Source organism: Scatophagus argus, chromosome 14 (assembly GCF_020382885.2).
Source record: "Scatophagus argus isolate fScaArg1 chromosome 14, fScaArg1.pri, whole genome shotgun sequence".
NCBI lineage: Eukaryota > Metazoa > Chordata > Actinopteri > Scatophagidae > Scatophagus > Scatophagus argus.
This window is the reverse complement of record NC_058506.1, coordinates 6,110,168-6,129,965: the sequence shown is the minus strand read 5'-3', so window position 1 is coordinate 6,129,965 and position 19,798 is coordinate 6,110,168. Positions and strand designations below refer to the sequence as shown.

The 19,798-nt window shown below is 41.3% G+C and overlaps 2 protein-coding genes across 2 annotated transcripts in view; both read left to right on the top strand.

Annotated features, from left to right (window-relative positions):
* The first annotated feature begins 419 nt into the window (after window positions 1-419).
* On the top strand, window positions 420-8,793 carry aspa (aspartoacylase). The gene is made up of 6 exons (XM_046411205.1): window positions 420-957; window positions 3,333-3,528; window positions 4,978-5,071; window positions 5,204-5,311; window positions 7,346-7,455; window positions 7,640-8,793. The coding sequence occupies exons 1-6, from the start codon at window positions 719-721 to the stop codon at window positions 7,829-7,831; spliced, it is 939 nt and encodes a 312-aa protein (XP_046267161.1). The 5' UTR covers window positions 420-718; the 3' UTR covers window positions 7,832-8,793.
* A 3,108-nt stretch (window positions 8,794-11,901) lies between these two features.
* The window catches only part of abr (ABR activator of RhoGEF and GTPase), a 118,587-nt gene continuing 110,690 nt past the window's right edge, over window positions 11,902-19,798 (top strand). The window contains exon 1 of the mRNA XM_046410991.1: window positions 11,902-12,998. Coding sequence (XP_046266947.1) covers window positions 12,179-12,998 — 820 coding nt within the window. The 5' untranslated portion in view covers window positions 11,902-12,178. The remainder of the gene's footprint in view (window positions 12,999-19,798) is intronic.

The window sequence follows — 19,798 nt, the reverse complement described above, 5'->3', positions numbered from 1 at the left end:
TCGGGAAAACTGCAAGTGCAATGTCTGTACGAAAAAGAATTTACCTTCGGGGATAAATAAAGGAATTCTGATTCTGATTGTGATCTCCTTAATAAGGCGAATCACTAATGGGATTTAACAAACTCTAGAAATAGTATTTATTGTAAACATATTTGTGTTTTCCTGAAAACTTGAAATCTTTGGTGGCTGTATAAAACAGGGTTATGTAGCTGTATATATTGTAAAAATGACCTAAAGAGGAGGGTCGCCTTTTAAACTGTAAATTCCACTGTCATTTTTTATTTCTTGAACGCGTCGATTTGGTTTATTTTGAAAGTCATCACCGGATGTGATATGACCCGTCAAATTTAACTTAACAGACTACCTATAAATCCAAAATCATGGAAACGTTGTTTTGATTACATTTTGTTTTGGAAGAACCTCACCGGAAACGAATGGTTAATACTTGTTGTGACTTTGTCAGTGAGAGGTAAACAAAGGGAGGAAGCTTGTTAACTGGAGTTTTTCCGCCCGCAACTCGCGATGTCGTGCACAACTCAGCGCATTTTACGCACGGTGACTGGCTACAACAAGCCGGCGGGCACGTTACGTAAGCGCGCAGCCACAGCCAGCATTTAAACTGTGAAGGCTGTGAAGCTCAGCTGGAAACTTTTCCTGCGCGCCTCTGAGACCAGTGTGTGTCTTCACCCACACCTTGCGCCGTTTGCCGTGTCGAGCCATGTCCTCGTACAACAGCGTGTGTTTTAACGAGGCCAGGAGAGTGGCTGTTTTCGGGGGAACGCACGGGAACGAGATGTCAGGCGTGACACTTGTAAACCTGTGGGTGAAGAATAGTGCCGAGATACAGAGAAAACGGGTCGAGACCAAACCCTTCATCACCAACCCGAAGGCTGTGGAGAAGTGCGCCAGATACGTGGACACGGACCTGAACCGAGCCTTCAGCCCAGAGAACCTCAGGTAAACACAGCTGCCTCGGGAGCTGTCACGTGCCGTGTCGCGGCTGGACGTGTTGCCGTTGCTGTTGTACGTTGAATGGAAACTTTTTTCATGGCACGCAGGGATCCAGAAAACAGGCTCACGTTCCACAACAGATTCTCGTGTGACTTGGTTGGTTAAGTTTTGAGCTCAGACAGACGCAGACGTGGAACATGTGCAAACCTGTACTGACCTGTCGTGACACCGAGCGGCCCGTACATGTTCTCATTAAAGTAAAGAACCTAACTGTGGTTCAACGTTACATCCTTGTAGGTCTCGGCTACACGTAGTGCTTGTGTTGGAAAATGTAATGACAGCGCAATTATGCAACATTATCGACATCATTGACCACTTGTGTGCTCTGCCAGACAAATGAGGAAAATAGATGAGCGCCTTTGTTCACAGAACGTAAAGGTTAGCACAGTTCACGCACTTTGGACGGATAGACGTAGATAAACATGGAAAACAGCCAAGAAAATAGTCTAAGGTGATTTCAGTTTTCTTCTAGGAATTCCTAAGGTAACACGGTCTCGTGGACATCTCCATCAGACTGTTATTATCACAGGTAGCGTGTGTGTGTGTGTGTGTGTTTACCATCAGCTCGCCCCCCCACCCCCCATGGCTCCCTGCCAATAACAGCAGAGCAGCGCGTCCCCGGACTTGAGCTGACGGTCAGCTTGCAGGAATAAAAACGTGAGCGAAACGTGACCGAGCTGCAAATGAATCGAGACCGTTTTATATTATTCGTTCCTCTTCGTGTGCGCCATAGCGTAAAATGTCTTACGCAAACGCTGGCTCTTATAGCAAGTGTGCACGGAGGCACACAGCAGCCTATTTCCTAATGTGGTTGGATAACAACATCACATTCCCCGTTCATAAATCATCATAGGAATCCTAGAATTAATTACATTACCCGCGTTATTACAGTGTCTGTGGTGCCTGTTGGGGAGGTTATAGTTTTATTTTCCTGTCCTGTTGTTTTTCTTTTTATGGGAATGTTGTCATCTCTGCTTTTGGATGGTAGTGAAAGGGCAAAAACTGCTCTTTTACATAATTTCTTATGATGCATACCACATTGTTTCTGTGTGGTGCTTTCATATTCTACTGTAATGTTTTACTCTGGATTATGAAATGATGGTAAAAGCTCTGGTCATACTGTAGGGGTGAAGTTAAAATCTCATCATGCAAATTCTGAATGATCTTTAAAGACTGTCTCAACGTTCCTCAGCTCACAAACCGTTTCGGCCTCTCTGAGGGCAACACGTAAGAAGATTAACTGCTCGTGGTGTGCTTTTCTTCCACAGAAATAGACTGACAGCTCTGCTCTTCCTCATATTTACAGTCCTCTCAGTTGACGTTGGTAAATTGGAGATCACTCCAGCTGCAGTCCACACTGTCCACACGTGTACCAATGTCCTGGCAGTGCAGACAATACCAGATATTTGCTGAAAATGGGGTCAAAAGAGCAGATGTGAGGGAGGCGAGACAATATAGACAGCAGAGGTGCTATTCTACAGTAGTTTGGAGAATATCCTAGAACAGTGGTTATTTTGAATTGCTTTAAAAGAGCTAAGAGAATGAAAGGGAAGCTCTCATTCTCTGCTGTGCTGAATGTCTGTCTGATGGGGGGTAGTTCATCCTGAGGACAAAAGACATTTCCCAAGGATCCTTTAGTCCAAACATGCAAGCACTGAAGAAAGGTGATAAAATTTCTTCCCAACGCTCACCAAAAGGAAGCCTGAATCCAACTTTTGTACAGCAGCTGTCATGGCTGCCATCATGCTCTACATGAAACAAATGAAGTGGATTCATGGAATATAATCATTTGCAAGTCACTCATGTTTATCTTTTCCAGTCATTTGCATGAAGACACAGAAACAAGAAATTTTTGTCTTGCAGCTCTTGTACATGTTCTCCATTTTAACCTCTCAGTTACTCAGTTAACATGCAGGTTGTTCCACAGAGAGATTCTCCACTGTGGGCGACAGTGCGGTGAAAGTGTTACAGGGCGTACAGATCAAGTAGACACCTTTGTGTAATAAATCATTAACCTGCTTCATAGCTCAGTGTTTCTTCAGCAGAATTGTCTGACAAGATGTGAACATGTTGGTGTCTCGTGCTGCGTGACGTGGGCTGCTTTTCTGGGACAAATTTCAGACTAAGACCCAGTGAAAGTGGGGACGGGTTGTCCAGTTGGAGACTTGACTTTTGTTCCCATTTAGACAAGCTGACCCCAAAATAGCTCACTTTTGGGTCAGTGGTTAAGGTTTGAGTAAGGATTAGGGTTAATGTAAGCCTCCAGGAAACAAGTTTATTTTGTGTGTGTGTGTGTGGTGTGTGTGTGGTGCACCCTGCAGTGCCCTGGGAGGAGAAGACCTGCCCTACGAGGTACAGAGAGCCCAGGAGATCAACAGGATATTTGGGCCCAAAGGAAGCCCAGATGCCTACGATGTTATCTTTGACCTCCACAACACGACATCCAACATGGGCTGCACTCTCATTCTGGAGAGCTCCAAAGACCACTTCAATCTGCAGATGATGAACTACATCAAGGTGACGGCCTTTAGCTGTCCTTATGACCGCTCATCAAGAGCGAATAGTCGAAATCAGTCGTGAAGTCTGACACCCCAGTGACCTCAGCGAGAAATGTTCCATAAATATGTTCTATGACACATGCAGTACACCATGTAGGATGCTAACAAGTACGATTTCTGACTTCTTAAAGTGAATGGTGGTGACTCGGTGTCCCACTTCTGTCTTCCATTTCTTTGTGTGTTCTTTAAAGTCAATGTTTTACCAACAAGTCTGCTCAGAGAGGTTCAGTTAACCTTTGTCAATAATATAATCAGCAGTTTACCTTTATGTGTTGGACAAGCTAAATGATCAACCATCCAAATAAACCAGAGGGCCACAAGAAGACACCTTTTTAATCTGTCTCATGTGCAACCGAACACGTTCAGGGCCTCCTCGTGGGTGGTGCATGTCGTACTTCAACGGCAGTTAATCAGCATAATGTTTGTTTTAAATTACAAGAAATGAGATGCAGTTCAAATTGCTCCAAGGCCACAACACCAACCTTACTGACATTACATCAGGTTTCACTCCAGTTACTGACTCTAGTTCTTCTCAAGACACAAGACAAAGGCATACAGCACCACGCTGCTTGTGACTGTAAGATCATGAGAAATACAAGATGTTTTCAACTGTTAGGAACACAAAGTGTTACAAAGAGACGCATACGAGACTGACTTCAGAGTCAGCTTTCTTGCCACATATGTTTACACAGACGAGGAATTTGACTTGGCACAAGGTGCGATTACAAAATATAAATATAGAATTACAATTACAATATGTAGAAGAAAAACTTACTTAAAAAATTACTAGAATTTTAAATAATAAGTGAGATGTACACTTGGTGCAAACATATGATCATGCAGTGTTCACAGTATTGAATGAAACAAACAAGGAAAAGGTGAGGAAAGAAATCACTCTCTGAGAAGCCCAGCATGAGAAAATGTTTTAGAGCCTGTTTTGTTAGTAGAAAGAAGAAGGCAAAAGTCAAGAGAAACATCCTGTGTTTGTCTTCTCAAATGTCCATTCAGGGGACTGAGCTCCTCCACCGATTCAGAGACCTCATTCAAACCAAATGCACACAAACACATCAACAGTGTAGCATTTTTTTGAATAATCAGTAAGTTAAACTCAGCCATCCTCCTGATAAATTATGGAGACAAGAATCACATTGCTGCCTCTGCTGAAAATGACCACCAAGACAGACTGCCAATGTAAACTTGACTCATGCACGTGGTCATTGTGTTTGTCACTTTGCTATTATATGTGTCAAATTTGTTCCGCTGTGAGTTGCTGTGCATTTAATTTTCCGTTCAGTCGAGCTTTCGCTCGCGGTTGAGGTCTGCTTGAGACGGTCAGCTGATGTGACTGTGTAAAGGTTTGTTTTCTATCTGCAGCTGAGATCTTGTTTTTGTCGGTTTCATGTTGCAGAAAGCCATCGCTCCAGCCAGTTGTCTTGTTCTGCTCAATGAACATCCTCTTTTGAAATATTCCACTTCACGCTCTGTTGCCAAGCACCCTGTTGGTGAGTCACTCATGTCCAGCCAAACTGGTCTTGGGACGAAGGGCTTTATTTAAGATATCCCCCAGACATCCGCTCAGGTGGAAGGAAATCGTTGTCCATGTGCAAATGTGTCATCTGATTGTTTCGTTTCAGGTCTGGAAGTGGGTCCTCAGCCTCAAGGTGTTTTGAGGAGCAACATCTTTGAAGCTATGAGGGTAATACTGAAACATGCCCTGGACTTCATCGAACTGTTTAATGAAGGTAGGGCAGCCATGCCATAGCAACATGTAGCATTCAACAACTGGCCACATCATGAAAGTGTTAAATTATATTTCAAGAATTTTGGCTTGGAGGCAACTGATATTATGATTCACCACATGTTATGTAATAGAAAAATAGGTTGGGATGTTTTTTTGGGTTTTTTTTTTTTTACAGTCTGTCAACTTGTTTGTCAGCATCATCATGATGAGAAACATTTTGTGACAAAACGCCCGTGGGTGCCCATCTGATTCACCCAGATGTACCTACATCCACATCTCTAAATTTGTCTGCATGTGGCTCATCGTGCCTCCGCTCTCTCTACCCCAAGGCCCAGAGCAGTGTCTGCCACGTTTAGGTGCAGGGCAGCCTTTTCCTTCCTCTTTTACGTAAACAAGTGGTTTGTGCCAACTGTGAGGTGCAGTCTGTCGGGTTCCCCTGACTGGCCTGCTTGTTGGGAGTTGGTCAGTTTCCATGTCATTCGAGTCTGACTGCCAATGATGTGGTAATGTTCTGTTGTGGGACCACACTGGTGCTGATGAATGCTGGGCCATGGTGATGAATCGTTGTTCTCGTGCTTTGAAGCTGAAGAAACAACTCGTTTAGCTCTAAGGGATTCAATAATTGTTATAGCTGAAAATAGATGGCTCCGTTGAATCACAATCACAGACTCAGTGGGAGAAAGTGTTTGTCCTTTTTTCTCTGTGCTGTCATGTTCTTAATAACACAGCTCAGTGGTCACTTACACAGTCAAGCAGGTGATTTGATCCACTCTGCCAAAAACCAGTGCTCCTCCTGCTTAGTTCCAGAGACTAAATAGGGCCACTTTGGCACCATGTGGCCCCCTCCAGTTCGGGATTCAACAAATTTTATCAACATACAGTAATGTAGATGCATAAGAGATTAAGTATAGTGTTAGAGGCCGCTGTTTAGGCTTACTAGTCTGTCTCAAGAACGTAAATGTGCACGTAGGAGTAGATGTTAGAAGTAACAGACACTCATCATTTCAATGTGCTTGTTTTTTTGTTTTGTTTTTTTTTTCAATATTTGACATTGTTTCCTATTAAAAAAAAAATCTGAATTTGAATAATTTTTTGGATATTCTGTATTTTATTCAGTCACATTCTTTTAGATTTTTTAGGTCTGTTTTGTTTGTTTGTTTGTCGCTTATAAATAGATCATATTTATTAGCCACCTTAGCGACATGCCTGTATGGATGGTGACATCACTCAGTCCATCATTTTGATACAGTCTGAAATGTCTCAAAAACTGTATATGGACTGCCATGAAATTTTGTCTAAACATTCAAGGTGCCCAGAGGATGAGGCCTCCTGACTTTGGTGTCAGACATGTGTTTGGTACCGGTATCCATGGTGTTCAGACAATAAAATCCCCATGATCCCTCCTGACTTTTGTGCTAGTACCAGCAGTAGGGCAAGATAATCAAATGTCTGTCAAATAACATTTACTGGATGGATTCACATGAACTTTTGTACAGACATTCATCGTTTCCAGTGGATGAATCCAACCGACTTTGGTGATCTTGTTACTCATCTAGAGCCATCATCACCAAGCTAAATTTTTGATTTGTCCATAAGCTAACTGCTGAACCCAGTGGACCGGAAACTTAGGAACCCATTCTTTGTTTAGTGTAATTTTTGTAACAGCACACTCCCAAGGAAATTATCTGGAATCATGGAGAAAACTATTCCTCTTACATAATGATTCGTCTTCCGCTGCCATCTCTATGGCTGAATGGTCATCTGCCTTTTGTCACTGGTTTGCTATTCTCTTTTTTTCTTTTTTTTTTAGGCCTTTAATCTCACATGATCAGAGACGTTATCACTGTTTATTCTAAGGAGGAATTTTATTAAGATTGCGATACCCTGTCACTGTTTATTCTTCATTTCTCTTTTTGCTTCTCTTATTGTGTGTCTTTGGACATTTTCTATCAGCCTTTTTTTTTGTTTTTGTGAAATAAAGAATTTTCCAGGATGCTTACAATATTGGGTATGTTGTTTTCTGCACATTGTTAAGGCATGGAGTTTCCTTCCTGTACGGTGGAAGTTTTTCGGGTTTCAGAGAGGATTGACTATCCCAGAGATGCCAATGGAAACATCATTGCCATGGTGCACCCTAATCTGCAGGTAAAAATGAGAGCAGTCTTAGTGACGCCTTCACTCTCCCAACCAAATACTGTATATGATCTATTGAACTTGTATATATGGGTTATAATGATAGAGGAAATGAGACATCCTAGACTAATGTGAGAATATATTATTTTAGTTTGAGGGACATACTCAAGTTCCTTATTGCTTGTTGTTGTTTCAGGACTGTGACTGGGAACCACTGAACCCCGGTGACCCTATGTTCCAAACCTTTGATGGAAAGACCATCCATTACCAAGGCCCAGGCACCGTCTATCCCACTTTTATTAATGAGGCAGCCTATTATGAGAAACAACAGGCATTTGTAACTACCAGACGAGAAACCTTGGTAGCAAGTGCCATCAGGAAAGCATGAAAACTGGTTTGCGAGGCTAACGGAGATCATGAATATATGTAGCCACAGCAACGATCTATGTGTAGATTTTACACTTTGTTTTGTTAGCAAATGACTCAACACCATGTTTTACACACTGATTTAGTTTTCTATGAGTTTACTATCAGCAAATCGATTAACTATGCAAAGAGTATTTGTGGAGGCTTTGCGAAGACTCACAGGGCAAAGTCAGGGAAACAGGGAAACACTGGTTTATTGCTATGGTAAGTATTTATGATACTGCTGTTATTTTAAAAATATATTTACATTAAATCAACTAAGTTTCTATATATATATATTAAAGGCCAGGCTTAATCATTGATGGCTTATGAATCATTATACAACACTCCAACCTCTGCTCAGGACGGCCATTGAGGATCATTAGCCAGAACTTTTGACCCAACACTGTATGTCGTTTGTCTTCTTCTGAAAATATATTTGTAACATCTTTGGCAGGGTGTCTGTGGCCTTTGATTCTACCTACCTGTAACTCCAGTGGTTGCATCTGTGGTGCTGTCCTATTGTTGCCTTAATAGAGATTTCAGAGAAAATTGCACAACAAATTTGGAGTGGAATTTGTAGATTATATGTGTTGGATAACAAGATATTATTTTGATAAGAAATGGTATATGTTCTGTTCATCTATACAAATGGGATGCAGTTTGAAACATGTTTTATAATAATAATATATTTGTGGCTATTTTAATATATATGTACGTTTGGTTTTATGTGATGTGTAAGACTTGTTGAATCAGGAAGTATATGTACTTTCTAATATTTTTACTTTCAAAGCGTTATCACTGTGGTCTTACTGTAATTCATTTTACATTCAGCAATATTTTCGGTAGCAGCATTTATATGGTTAGTTAAGTTTGCTGTCTTTGAAGTCCTGTGGAAATCATACATTCAATAAATGTGGTACTATGCCACACTGTGATATTTTATCTTTTGTCGGTGATCTTGACTAGTCGGGCACATTTTGTCATGTAGGCTAGAACCTGCAGCCACAAGAGGGCATCACATAACCATTGATTCCTCCTCAGTCCTCTTAGCGATTCCCTCCGCTGCTGCATATACTTCACTGGAGTAGCCAGTTACAGACTGTCAGAGCTGCGTATTTGACTCACCAGCCTGTTACTGGTGCAGGACATATCACTCGATTGTAGCCAACATGTAGTCATTAAATTAAATTTCTTTGTAACTATTTCAATACTTTGCTTGTCCCAGAACCACAGACCCATAACTCAAATACACCAATCAGCCATAATCACATTATGACCACTCACAGGTGAAGGGAATAACATTGATTATCCCATTACCTGGCAGTTGGTGGGATATATTAGGCATCAAGTGAACATTTAGACCTTGAGGTTGATGTTATGGAGGTCGAAATCGGCGTGTGCAAGGATTTGAGTGACAAATTGTGATGGATAAACAACTAGGTCAGAGCATCTCCAAAACTACAGCTTTTGTGGGATGTTCCTGGTCTGCAGTGGCCAGTACACAGGCTACCAAGAGTGGGCCAAGGAAGGAAAAGTGATCAGGGTCACTGATACATGTGGGGAGCAAATGCTGGCCCGTGTCGTCTGATCTAATAGAAGAGCTACTGGAGCTCAGAGTGTTGAAAAGGTCATACTGGTTCCAACAGAGAGGTTTCAGAATGCATACAGGACTGTATAGCTGCAGAACGATCAGGGTGGATAGTGAGATGCGTGTGCTTCGCTTACCTGGGGAAGACATGGCACTAGGATGCACTACGGGAAGAAGGCAAGCTACTACTTTGTGTAGTAGACATAATTTGGACGTATTTCGAAGTTGTCTGAAGTCCTGACTTCTATTCAGCTGATTTAAGATGAATACTGAAACTCATGACCAGAGCCTTTTTGAATTTGTATCATTTTTAACAAAGCTCTAAGTCTTCTTTAGCACAGAACATAGTACTCTCACTACATTAAAAGAGCATTAAAAAAGCGATTACTGATATTGTATGTATATACAGCACATATTTTGCAGATGATACAGTCAGTGTTTAGTGCAAACACACAGATGTGTTTATAGTTCTGCATCCGTTTTCAGAGTATACTGTAAATGTTACAATTACAGTGTAGCTGGAGGTTTTGTTCATGTCCTTCATCCTGTTATTCTTTGTCTCACATACTTGGTTGCTTCTCATTCTCAGCAATGAATTCCATTCAACAACTAAATTAGATGTGTCTCGTGTCCCAGGACATCTGGAACTGAGCGGGTGTGAAATAGGTAAAGAGGGTGGACAAAACCTTTGGGAATATGTTCACTTGTGGTGAAAGAAAGGTTGGAAGGCTTAACAAAGACTTAGCAAAAACATTAAGTATGTCGTGCTGACGGTGTCATTTAATCTGTAGTACGTGTCTTTTTGGAACAAATGAAATGAATGAATGAAAGTATTTTGGGAATGAGATGGAAAGAATGTTGTCTGCCGGCTACACTCTTTGTGCACAACCCTATCATTTCAGCATTCATGTCGTTATCTTTGTACTGAACAAGCACAGAGGTAAGACTAGTTAAAATCTGATGTTATTTTTCTGTTACACTGTTATGAAACTATCATATCAGTAAACATGAGGAATGTGACTCAGCTGAGGAAGTCATACTTCTGTATTCAGCAAACTGACTGTTTTGGTTAACCAGGAAAGTCCATACATTTCCTCTTACATCACATTAGGCTTGTGATTTATAGTCCAGTTTCATGGCTACAGGCTGGTCAGAGCCTTTCTCATCTATTCATTACAGTAACCCGATCAGGGCTCTCAAGCCTGAGGCAAGTGCTGATCAATGATTCCTCCTGACTACTGAAAGCTTTTAGGAGAATGATCTTTCAGTTCTGGGCAGAGATCCAAACGGGCACTCAAAAATACCAAGTGCCCATCTGTGCCTCCACCCTTCCCTCTTGTCCTTTGTCTGCAGTGATACAACTTTTCCTTGTGCTGTATAGCATTACAACTCTGGTTTACTGGCAGTCTTCTGCTTGGCTGGTTACCAAGTTTTTAGTGACAGCATCTGCACACATTGTGCTGAGATAAAAATGATTAGGTTTTATGTCTACTCCTTTGTGTAACCATCATGAAAACCACTATGATCAAAAGTTTTCAAGGTAAGATATATTTTTTTTCCATTGCTAAATTTAAACATGTTGACAATGTATGGTGTGTTTTTGGAGTGCTACAAATCAAGTGGGTGGAAAAGGCTGAGCAAAAGTGACATTTCTCACCCAGCCTTATTCTGGATAAAAACAAGCAAGAGAAAGAAAATGTGCTTTTTACACATGTTAACACATCTAATATATATGAGAAATGCTTATTGGTCCTGTTAAAACAATTAATGACATAATAAGAGACACATAAATGCACCACTGTAAAATCAATACAGATTATAAGCCAGGGTTTCCCTTGTCTTTCTGTGGCATTCAAAGCAAGTGTTAGTTTTCACTCTCCCCTGGATAGCATCCTCGTCATGTCAAACATGTCCTGGTGTTCTGCCAGGCATAAATAAATAAATTGTGCAGTATCCCATCAGTGCATCTTAAATAGAAACTTAAGAGTAGCGTATTCATATAACATATGAATAGTAACATAAAATTAACTGTCTTTAACGTTCTGTGTTTTCTAAAGTATAAATGAATCTGTAAACGTAAGACTCAGTCATGATTCGAATGAAACTATTCACATTTTCTTTTGGAGACAAAAAAATTCGTGTGAACATTTGACTCCTGGTTAAAGGAGTTGAATGTTGTTGGAGCTAAGAATTACTCCTCGACTACTTTAAAGTCGCTCGTTGCATTCAGGTGCTGTTGGAATTCTTTGAAATATTTAAACATGGAAGGGAAATATGTGGTAGTTATATACACTGGATGGTATACATTTATTATTGTTATTATCATACACCATTATCTACTCTGTGAAAACAAAGTAGGGCATAGTGGGTGTTGTCTAAATGGTAAAGCCACGAGAGCAATCTCATTGCATTTGTCCGAGCAATACATGAAGGCAGCACGTCTCAATACAGGAAGTCTCGAAACTTTTCAGTGCAGTGAGAAACTTGTTATCGGCGTCTGACACGCAGTGCACACGAACGCCCGCTGTTTGTATGTGTGGGAGGCTGGAGATGGTAAGAACGTGGTCGAAAACATATCGACAGACCGTTCTTAGGCATTAAAGCAGAAAAGGAAGGTGCTTATGTGCGACACATACTCCGCTAACTGCCGGTGAAGACGTTGAACTGTTAGCTTAAACATTTCTCAGACTGTTGCATTGTGAGACTGCGGTTGGCGGAAAGCCCAGTTTGAACATCGATATGTGGGAACAGGAGGAATTTGCGAAACACTGGAGGAATGAATTTCCTGACGGAGAGGTACCCCAGATGGACTTGAATTCTGTAGAAGACATTGAGTCTGAGCTGGAGTTATGTAAAAGAAACCTGAAGCGGCTCCAGAAGGCTCTGGCCGAGGAGAAATTCAAGGTGATCTACCTGCAGACCACGGTGTCTCGACAGAAGAGAAACGAGCCGGGAAGGTTTGAAGGCAAGGATGAAAACTTTAACGCTGAGACATTTACATATCCTAAGTCTGGGAACATTACGAAACCGCGGCGGCGGTATGATGATGAGAGCGACGGGCAGAGGACCAAGGTGTCTGACCCTGGAGGCGTGAAGCTGCATGCCGCAGGTAATATACCGACTGTTACTAGCTCCTTCGGCCGAGAGCGGAGTAGGTTCAGCGGAAAGACAGGTAAGCCTGTCCCCATCCCTGTCCCGCCACAGAAACCCAGCTTTCAGAGAGAAAACCCGCCGCCACCTGCCGTCCCTCAACCAAACGACAGTGAGGTGGGCAGCGACAGAGAATATGAGGATGTGGAGCTGAATGAAAATTTCGTCCGGAATAACTTGTTGGTGCCAAAGGTCGTCAGCAGGGACAACCAGAAGACGTCAAGCGCCTGCCGGGACACCCGGCGGCCTTTCCGCCACAGCAGGGACTTTGACTCCGGCGACGACGGCAGGCTGTCCCCGTCCTTCCCACAGATTCACCGCAGAGCCTCCCGCGGCTCCGGGTGCAGCACCCCTGACAGGAGGAGTGATGGCTACCTGAGCTCTGACCATGACGACTCCTCCTCTGCAGGTAATAATGTCAGCACTATGACTGCTGTGATTATCACCATCAGAATGAGAAATTTAAATATTTCTGCTCAATGTTAGCCTGCTAGGCATCCGTTATAACTAAAATAAGATGACATGCCAAAGGAGAACACAAAAGAACTGCTCAATCAATGGCAGTGGCTTTGAGCCTCCATTATGGACAGTGGAAAAGTCAGGGTGAGGATCTGACTCAGACAGAGCTGATACATTTGTGGCAAGAGACCTGACATTAGGGAACTAAAGACATCTTAAATGGTACAGGGGGCAGCACATAAGGGAACTAAGCATCTCTGCTGATGGCTGTATAATTAAATGAAATATTGCATGTCAGTTGTTACCAACCAATACAAGTATTTTATTTGACTTTGATTACCTCAGATGGTCAGCACATAGACAGTCAATATCTTAGCATAGCCCATTCACTGTCCTACAGTCTGCAGTCACTTACAATTGATCAGCGATGTAATGTGATTTATTTATTTGTGGCTCTTGATTCCTCACCAGCTCGTCCATTAGAGACTGATGATATGAGACAAAAAAGACCCTGGTGTTTGTTGTTGTTTTATCAGTTGTTTTAACTCTTGTAGCTATCAGATCTGACTACAAGGAATTAATGGCTATTACTACAAACAATGTTGCAACATGACAGTTTTCTGGTGGGAGCAAAACAGCAAAATAGGAACATTTCCTGTTTAAACCTCTGCTTCAGCACCGCAATGTTTATTTTTCACCATGCGGACTAATGGTTTACCTCAGCCTGGGCCCGTGATATTCTGTCTGTGTGCTTTTGGCATTGCCTGTTAGTGAACTGCAATGCTTTTGCAGTGTATACAGTATTTTCCTTGTATGAAATAGTCTGCATGGAGTGGTCTGTCTAGGAGCCTGATCTGTGGGAACTGGGGTCTTTTGACAACAGACTTCTCAATTGTAGCTAAGTGGTGGTGGTCTTAGATCAGCCTCAAAGGAGGTGAAGGAAATTGGGGTGGGGAGCTAGGGAAACTGAGGCAGTAACAACACACACACTAGTAGGATCTTTTGTTTTTTTTGGCTGCAAATAACAAAAAAATCCCTTTTAACACAGTCGGCCTCTTTATGTTTTAAAATGTGGTTTGGATTAGTTAAGTTTAGGTTTCACTGTTACCCACCCTTGTATGATTGTCAGGCAGGTGATGTTTGATGTCATATCCTGTGAATTCAGCAGTAGGTAAAGTAAAGACATTGGGACAGGTGCATGTTTACCACTGTGATGCACTATCTCAGTTCACTAAACAAGTGTTTGTGAACTGAGGACATTAATTGTTGAAGTTTTAAAAGTGAAATTCTTTTCCAGTCTTGCTCGATACATGACTTCACTTCTCTTGCTGTCATATTTTGGGCTCCATAATGCAGTACACATTTTCATTGGCAGACAGGTCTGGACTGCTGGCAGGCCATTTTAGTATCTGTCGCTGCTGCGAAGCCTCACTGTTGTAACACATGCAGATTATGACCTTGCTGAAATAAGCAGGGATGCTTCTAAGAAGATGTTGCCTGGATGGCAGCACATGTTGCAAAATCTGTATGTAGCAATAATGGTGCCTTTACAGATGTGCAAGTTACCCACGCCATGGGCATAACACACCGGATACCATCTCAGATGTTGGTTTATGAGCTTTGCACTGATAACAATCTGGATGGTCCGTTTCCTGTTTAGCCTGGAGGACATGACATCCTTGATTTCCAGAAACATACTGAAATGTGAACTTGTCAGACTGCAGCGCATATTTCCAATCTGTCAGTCCATTTCAGGTGATCGGATATGATCAGATAATCATATTGCAATTATTTTGACTGACGTTATGATGGTAGTATGATTCATGATTAGTCTGAATGATCATTCTTTCATGACATTATAGTTTATATATGGTAAAAATCCCTGAATTGTTTGTAATTTCAAGGGAAAACAGCTATCCTGTGCCTGCCCAAAATAACAAAGTCTACCAACCAGCACGTTTTAAAGCTGTGACTGTCCTGACTCTAGCTTCGTATTTACTGAACACATATGAGAGTGCTATCAGTTCTCTCATCTCACTATTGTCAAGAATGCAAATAATTCCCTCAATTCTTAAATTGTTCACAAATGCACAATCATAAATGCTGTGGTTTTGGAACTTCCTCATGCAAGTGTGACATTATTGACTGAGATTGTCTGCACGACATGAGTCAAGAGACGCTGACTAACTTGAACATGAGACTAGATTGAGGAAGGCTTTTATGCCGACAAAACATTTTCTGTGACACGTCCTTGTGCTCCAATCTGTTCCACTCATTAATATCTGAGGATTTCGGGCATTTCAGTGCTAACTGTGAGCTCATAATTTTATCTCTTGCAGTCTGTTGATGGCTTTCAGTGTTAACTTAAGTGAGATGCTGGATATGAAGTGGTCTGAATTCTATTAAAGGATTTGGTAGACGACCGGCTTTAGTGTTTGAAGTTAGAATCCCAAAATAATAGCAGGTAACAGTAACAACCAGGCAGTCTGACACTAAAGCTTTTTCTATCTGTAAAACTGACCGAGGAAGGGACTCCACCTCTGGTTAGATGTTGAAATCATTTGAAGCAAAAGTGGGAAATCATGTATAAGTCACATTTGAGGTCATTTAAAGAGACACCTTTGTTGAAATGTCGTACTTTATAAAGGAGATATGAATGTGTGGGACATGGCTCTGAACATAGGTCGTTGGCCAACCAACAAACCCTGTGTCACTAGAGCTGTCTCCTGTCTCATATCTAAAATTGGATGGATCTGGGAAAAGAAAACATCTGCATTGTTTTCTGATCACGATATAATGTTTGTTTTGCGGTGCAGTGGGTCAAGCGATGTAATTTCCCATCAACCTGTGGAACATGAAGGAAAAGCACTTACTGTAAGGCTCTTAATCTACTCCATCTTTGTTGTCCAACAGGATATTGATGTTGTGGTCTGACAACTGGGGGTAATCAGTGATTGTGGCTAAAGACAATGGAGGGTGTGTGAAGCTGTGGGAAAACCATGAAACATTTTCAGTGGCTGCTGCCCACTCAATTGAAGTAACAGCAGTCACCTGGCCCGTGGTCATTTGGGATTATTGGATGCAGTCCTCTTTCACTCCCCCATACACATACGCACCAGCAGTGGGCTCATACCAGGGGTCTTGCTCACCCTGATGGCTTTGTGCAATGTGTGTTTGCTGGGAAGAGGTCATCTATCAGGTCATGTGTGTCTGAAGTCATAGGTCTGGACTCTCTGTGTGGTTCTTGATTCATCTCTGATTCATGGCACAGTGTTGTTCTAAACCGGGAGTATTTCACTGTTATTTCAAGACAAACAAAGCATTATTATCTTATTAGGAGTTTGTTGATTCAAAAATCTTGCTGATCTAATCTGAAAGTAGTTTCCACTGGTGTTTGTTTTGCATTAGTTCAGTCCAGTCGTGCCAGACAGACTCCAGTTTTCCGCTATTCTAACAATTTAAAGCATTTTATAGGAGAAATGTCATTTTTTGTTTTTGTTTTTTTTGTGCAAAAGTGATGGGCAGAGAAATCTTTTTTTATTTCTCCACGGCTCATAGTAAAGTGTTATGTCTCACTGTTTAAATGGTGATATAATCACCGCTCCCACAATAAGTGTGACAGTTTACTTTAAGTTCATCTGGTCGGTTTATTGAGAGCTGTTGTTCTTAAGTCACTTTCTTTGTTTTTAAGTCACTTTGCCAACACGATGGCTCAGCTGAGAGAACTGTTTCCTGTTCCTCTTACCTATAACACACTTTGCCAAGCATGTGGTTGCTCAGAAAACATTCTGCAGAGAAAGCAAACTGTCTTCATTCATCTCAGTTCACTAGTACTCAAACAAGTTTTGAAAATTATTTTCAAGTGTTTATGAAATCCTGTGTAAGTGATACAACCAAAATCTGATATAGAAATGATTTTAAAAACCTTGTGGGCAACATGTTGAAACAGTTTATGTTAGTGTTCTGGACTGTGCATCATTTTGGAAGTCTTTGGTGTGACCTGTAGAAACACACAGTAAGGATAAAACATGTTTAATCTTAGCACTGCAATGTTTAGTCTGTATTATTAGACCCAGAGTGTGAATGCGATACCGAGATAATGAAATAACGATCAAACCCAACATGCACCCGACAGCATTAACACCGAAGAGAAAGATAACTGCATTCGTGATTTTCTAGTTGCTTCAATGTTAAATCACTCACTTCAGATTAGGAAATTATTTTCCCCAAAAATATGTCTGGTTTCTGACCTAGTGTTTTCTGGCACGACTGACTACTGTAACATAATGAATAAAACTGTATCACCAGGCAGTCTTGGCAGCACATGCTGTGTCATCCTGCTAGGGTCAGTTCTCAACACTTCCTGTGTTGTAGGCATAAGGACATGCTGATTAACTGTTTCCTGGTCGATGTTGATGACTAGATATGAGAAGAAAGTAGTTCGACCAACACATGCTCAGAAAGCTGGAGAACAAACCTGTTCTCTTTACTCTACTAGAGAGTTGTTGTTGGATATGACGACATATTCCTCCTTTCCCTTGGGTTGGTCCTGTCTTCACTCAGATAAGCAGGACTTGTCCAGACCCGCCTTGAATAGCATGTTCAGCAGGGGAACTATGAGTCTGTCATATTGTTTCCATCTTAACGCTCTCTGGTGTATATGGCAGTTCAGACTATTTGGTGTGTAGTACTTTTCTCATAAACATGCAAATTACAGTTTGTAGGCTTGTAGGCCTCAGTAAATACTGTGTGTGCAGCTCAAGTTACTACAGTATCTTACTGTGAAGTGAAGATTTTACACTGTGGCAGACTGGAGTTCAGCTTGAAGTCTGTCCATGTTTGGTTTTCATTTTCAGAATATATTAACAACAAGTTGTTGTCATTTTGAGTAACGTTATGTTTCACATTTCATATGTCTCCATTTCTTGTCCGTAAGTTACTGCGTGTGTCGACACAGGAAGGCTAGCCAGTTATTTTAACACTCAGCAAGAGTATTTATAATTATTGAAATGAGTCTTTACCAACATTATAGGAGTACAAAAATACCCTGTACAAGTCACCTCTACTGCTAGCAATGGCAGAAGCACGTAGCAGAGACGATGCACCAGAAGAGAAGGAGGCGGAAGCATACATGTCAATTCAAAATAAAGGAATGAAAGCATCTTAGATTCTTTGGCATGGGTGGCTGAACAGTTATGGGGGAATCACTGAAGACTTCCAGAGAAATAAAGCTGGAAAAGATAAAATTTAGACAGGTATGACACTGGTTAAAGCTAAATCTATTAGTCCAATAATTACTGAGTTGACTGTTAGACAGTTAATGACAGACAGGACAGACAATCGATTTTTGATATCGATTAATTCTTCACTTTTCAAGCAAAATGTCTAATATTTGCTTGTTTCAGCTGTTCAAATGTGAGGATTTCTTGCATATTTGTCATATATGATAGTAAGCTTAATATGTTAAGGTCTCATTTCAAAGACTTAATCGAAATAATGAATGATGACAAATTAATAATGAAAATAATTGGTTTCAACCCTGATATAAACCAACAGATTGAGATTGTGATAGAGTTATTGCCCGTTTAAAAAGCTTTGACTTAATACTGTGATGATGCAGCCGGATAATTTTATTGCATGTTTCAGGTCAAATAACTTCACTACTTCATTAACTTGACTATTTTTTTAATACTTTGTGGCTGTTTAACACCTACCCCTATAACCTCTTGTAGAGCAGTAATGGGACAATGCAACAATTTTTTTTCACATTTCTCAAAGCTAAAATCCTCTCAAAGTGAACGTAGTCAAAGAACCCATGGCTTTGAAACCTTGAAACTAAAATCCTATTTATGGACTGGCTCGTCCCCGTGTTACCTTGGTGATGAACGTGTCATCGTGGCTCTGCAGGCAGGCAGACAGGATGCATCTGTGATAGAAGAGGAGGTGTGGGTTTTGCAGCATCATTGCTTGTTCAGAAGGTGGATGCAGGAGTCTGTGTGTCTGCGGAAGCCTTGACCATACTTCTACATCTGAGGTGTGAACTGCAAGGCCAGGATTTGCAGTGCAAATCAGCACTTAAACATTGCCTGGTGCTCTCTAATCTATAGATACATCAAGCACAGCAGCACAGTACAAGAGGCACATGCTCACAAACCAAAAGATTGTGATCGGTTTCTCTCTGAGTTGGCCACATTCTACATACACCTATATCTTCTGTTTTCTCTGTTTTGACTGTTCAATTTTTTAAAGCAGTCTACCTTAATAATCTTAAATGAACCTGGAAACTATAACAGAAGTGGAGTAACTTGCGTGGTAATCTCTACGAACAGATTCTGCATATGGGACAAGAGAGAATTTTGGTAGCAGAAGTGTCCTGGTTTCTGTTTGTATTTGGTTTGTAGTCTGAGTAGCATTGACCAATTGCATTTGAGCAGACTTCCGTTACAATCAGGGGATATGGAGAATAAAAGAGGATGAAAGCATTGTCTGAAATGCATCAGCTATGTCTGATAGCGATGTAGCCATCCAACTTGTGTGTCTATAGGGGTTAATGAGACTTACCACTGTATGGCAATTTGGACCCCATCAACAGACATCCCTAGCTGTGACACAGTCTAGTCGTAGATATTCCCTGTCAAATCCAACTGCATTCATTTCTTCTTCTTTTGCCATTTTCTCATCTTATGTTTGTAGTTGCAATGTTAACGATAGCTGGAGAATGAAAGAGGAAGTTTCAGCTCAGATATCTGT

Bases quoted from the DNA above. Each gene is read 5' to 3' on its own strand.
- aspa (XM_046411205.1), top strand. From the start codon at position 719: ATGTCCTCGTACAACAGCGTGTGTTTTAACGAGGCCAGGAGAGTGGCT. The intron at 958-3,332 runs GTAAACACAGCT...TGCACCCTGCAG, and splicing joins TTCAGCCCAGAGAACCTCAG to TGCCCTGGGAGGAGAAGACC. The intron at 7,456-7,639 runs GTAAAAATGAGA...TTGTTGTTTCAG, and splicing joins TGGTGCACCCTAATCTGCAG to GACTGTGACTGGGAACCACT.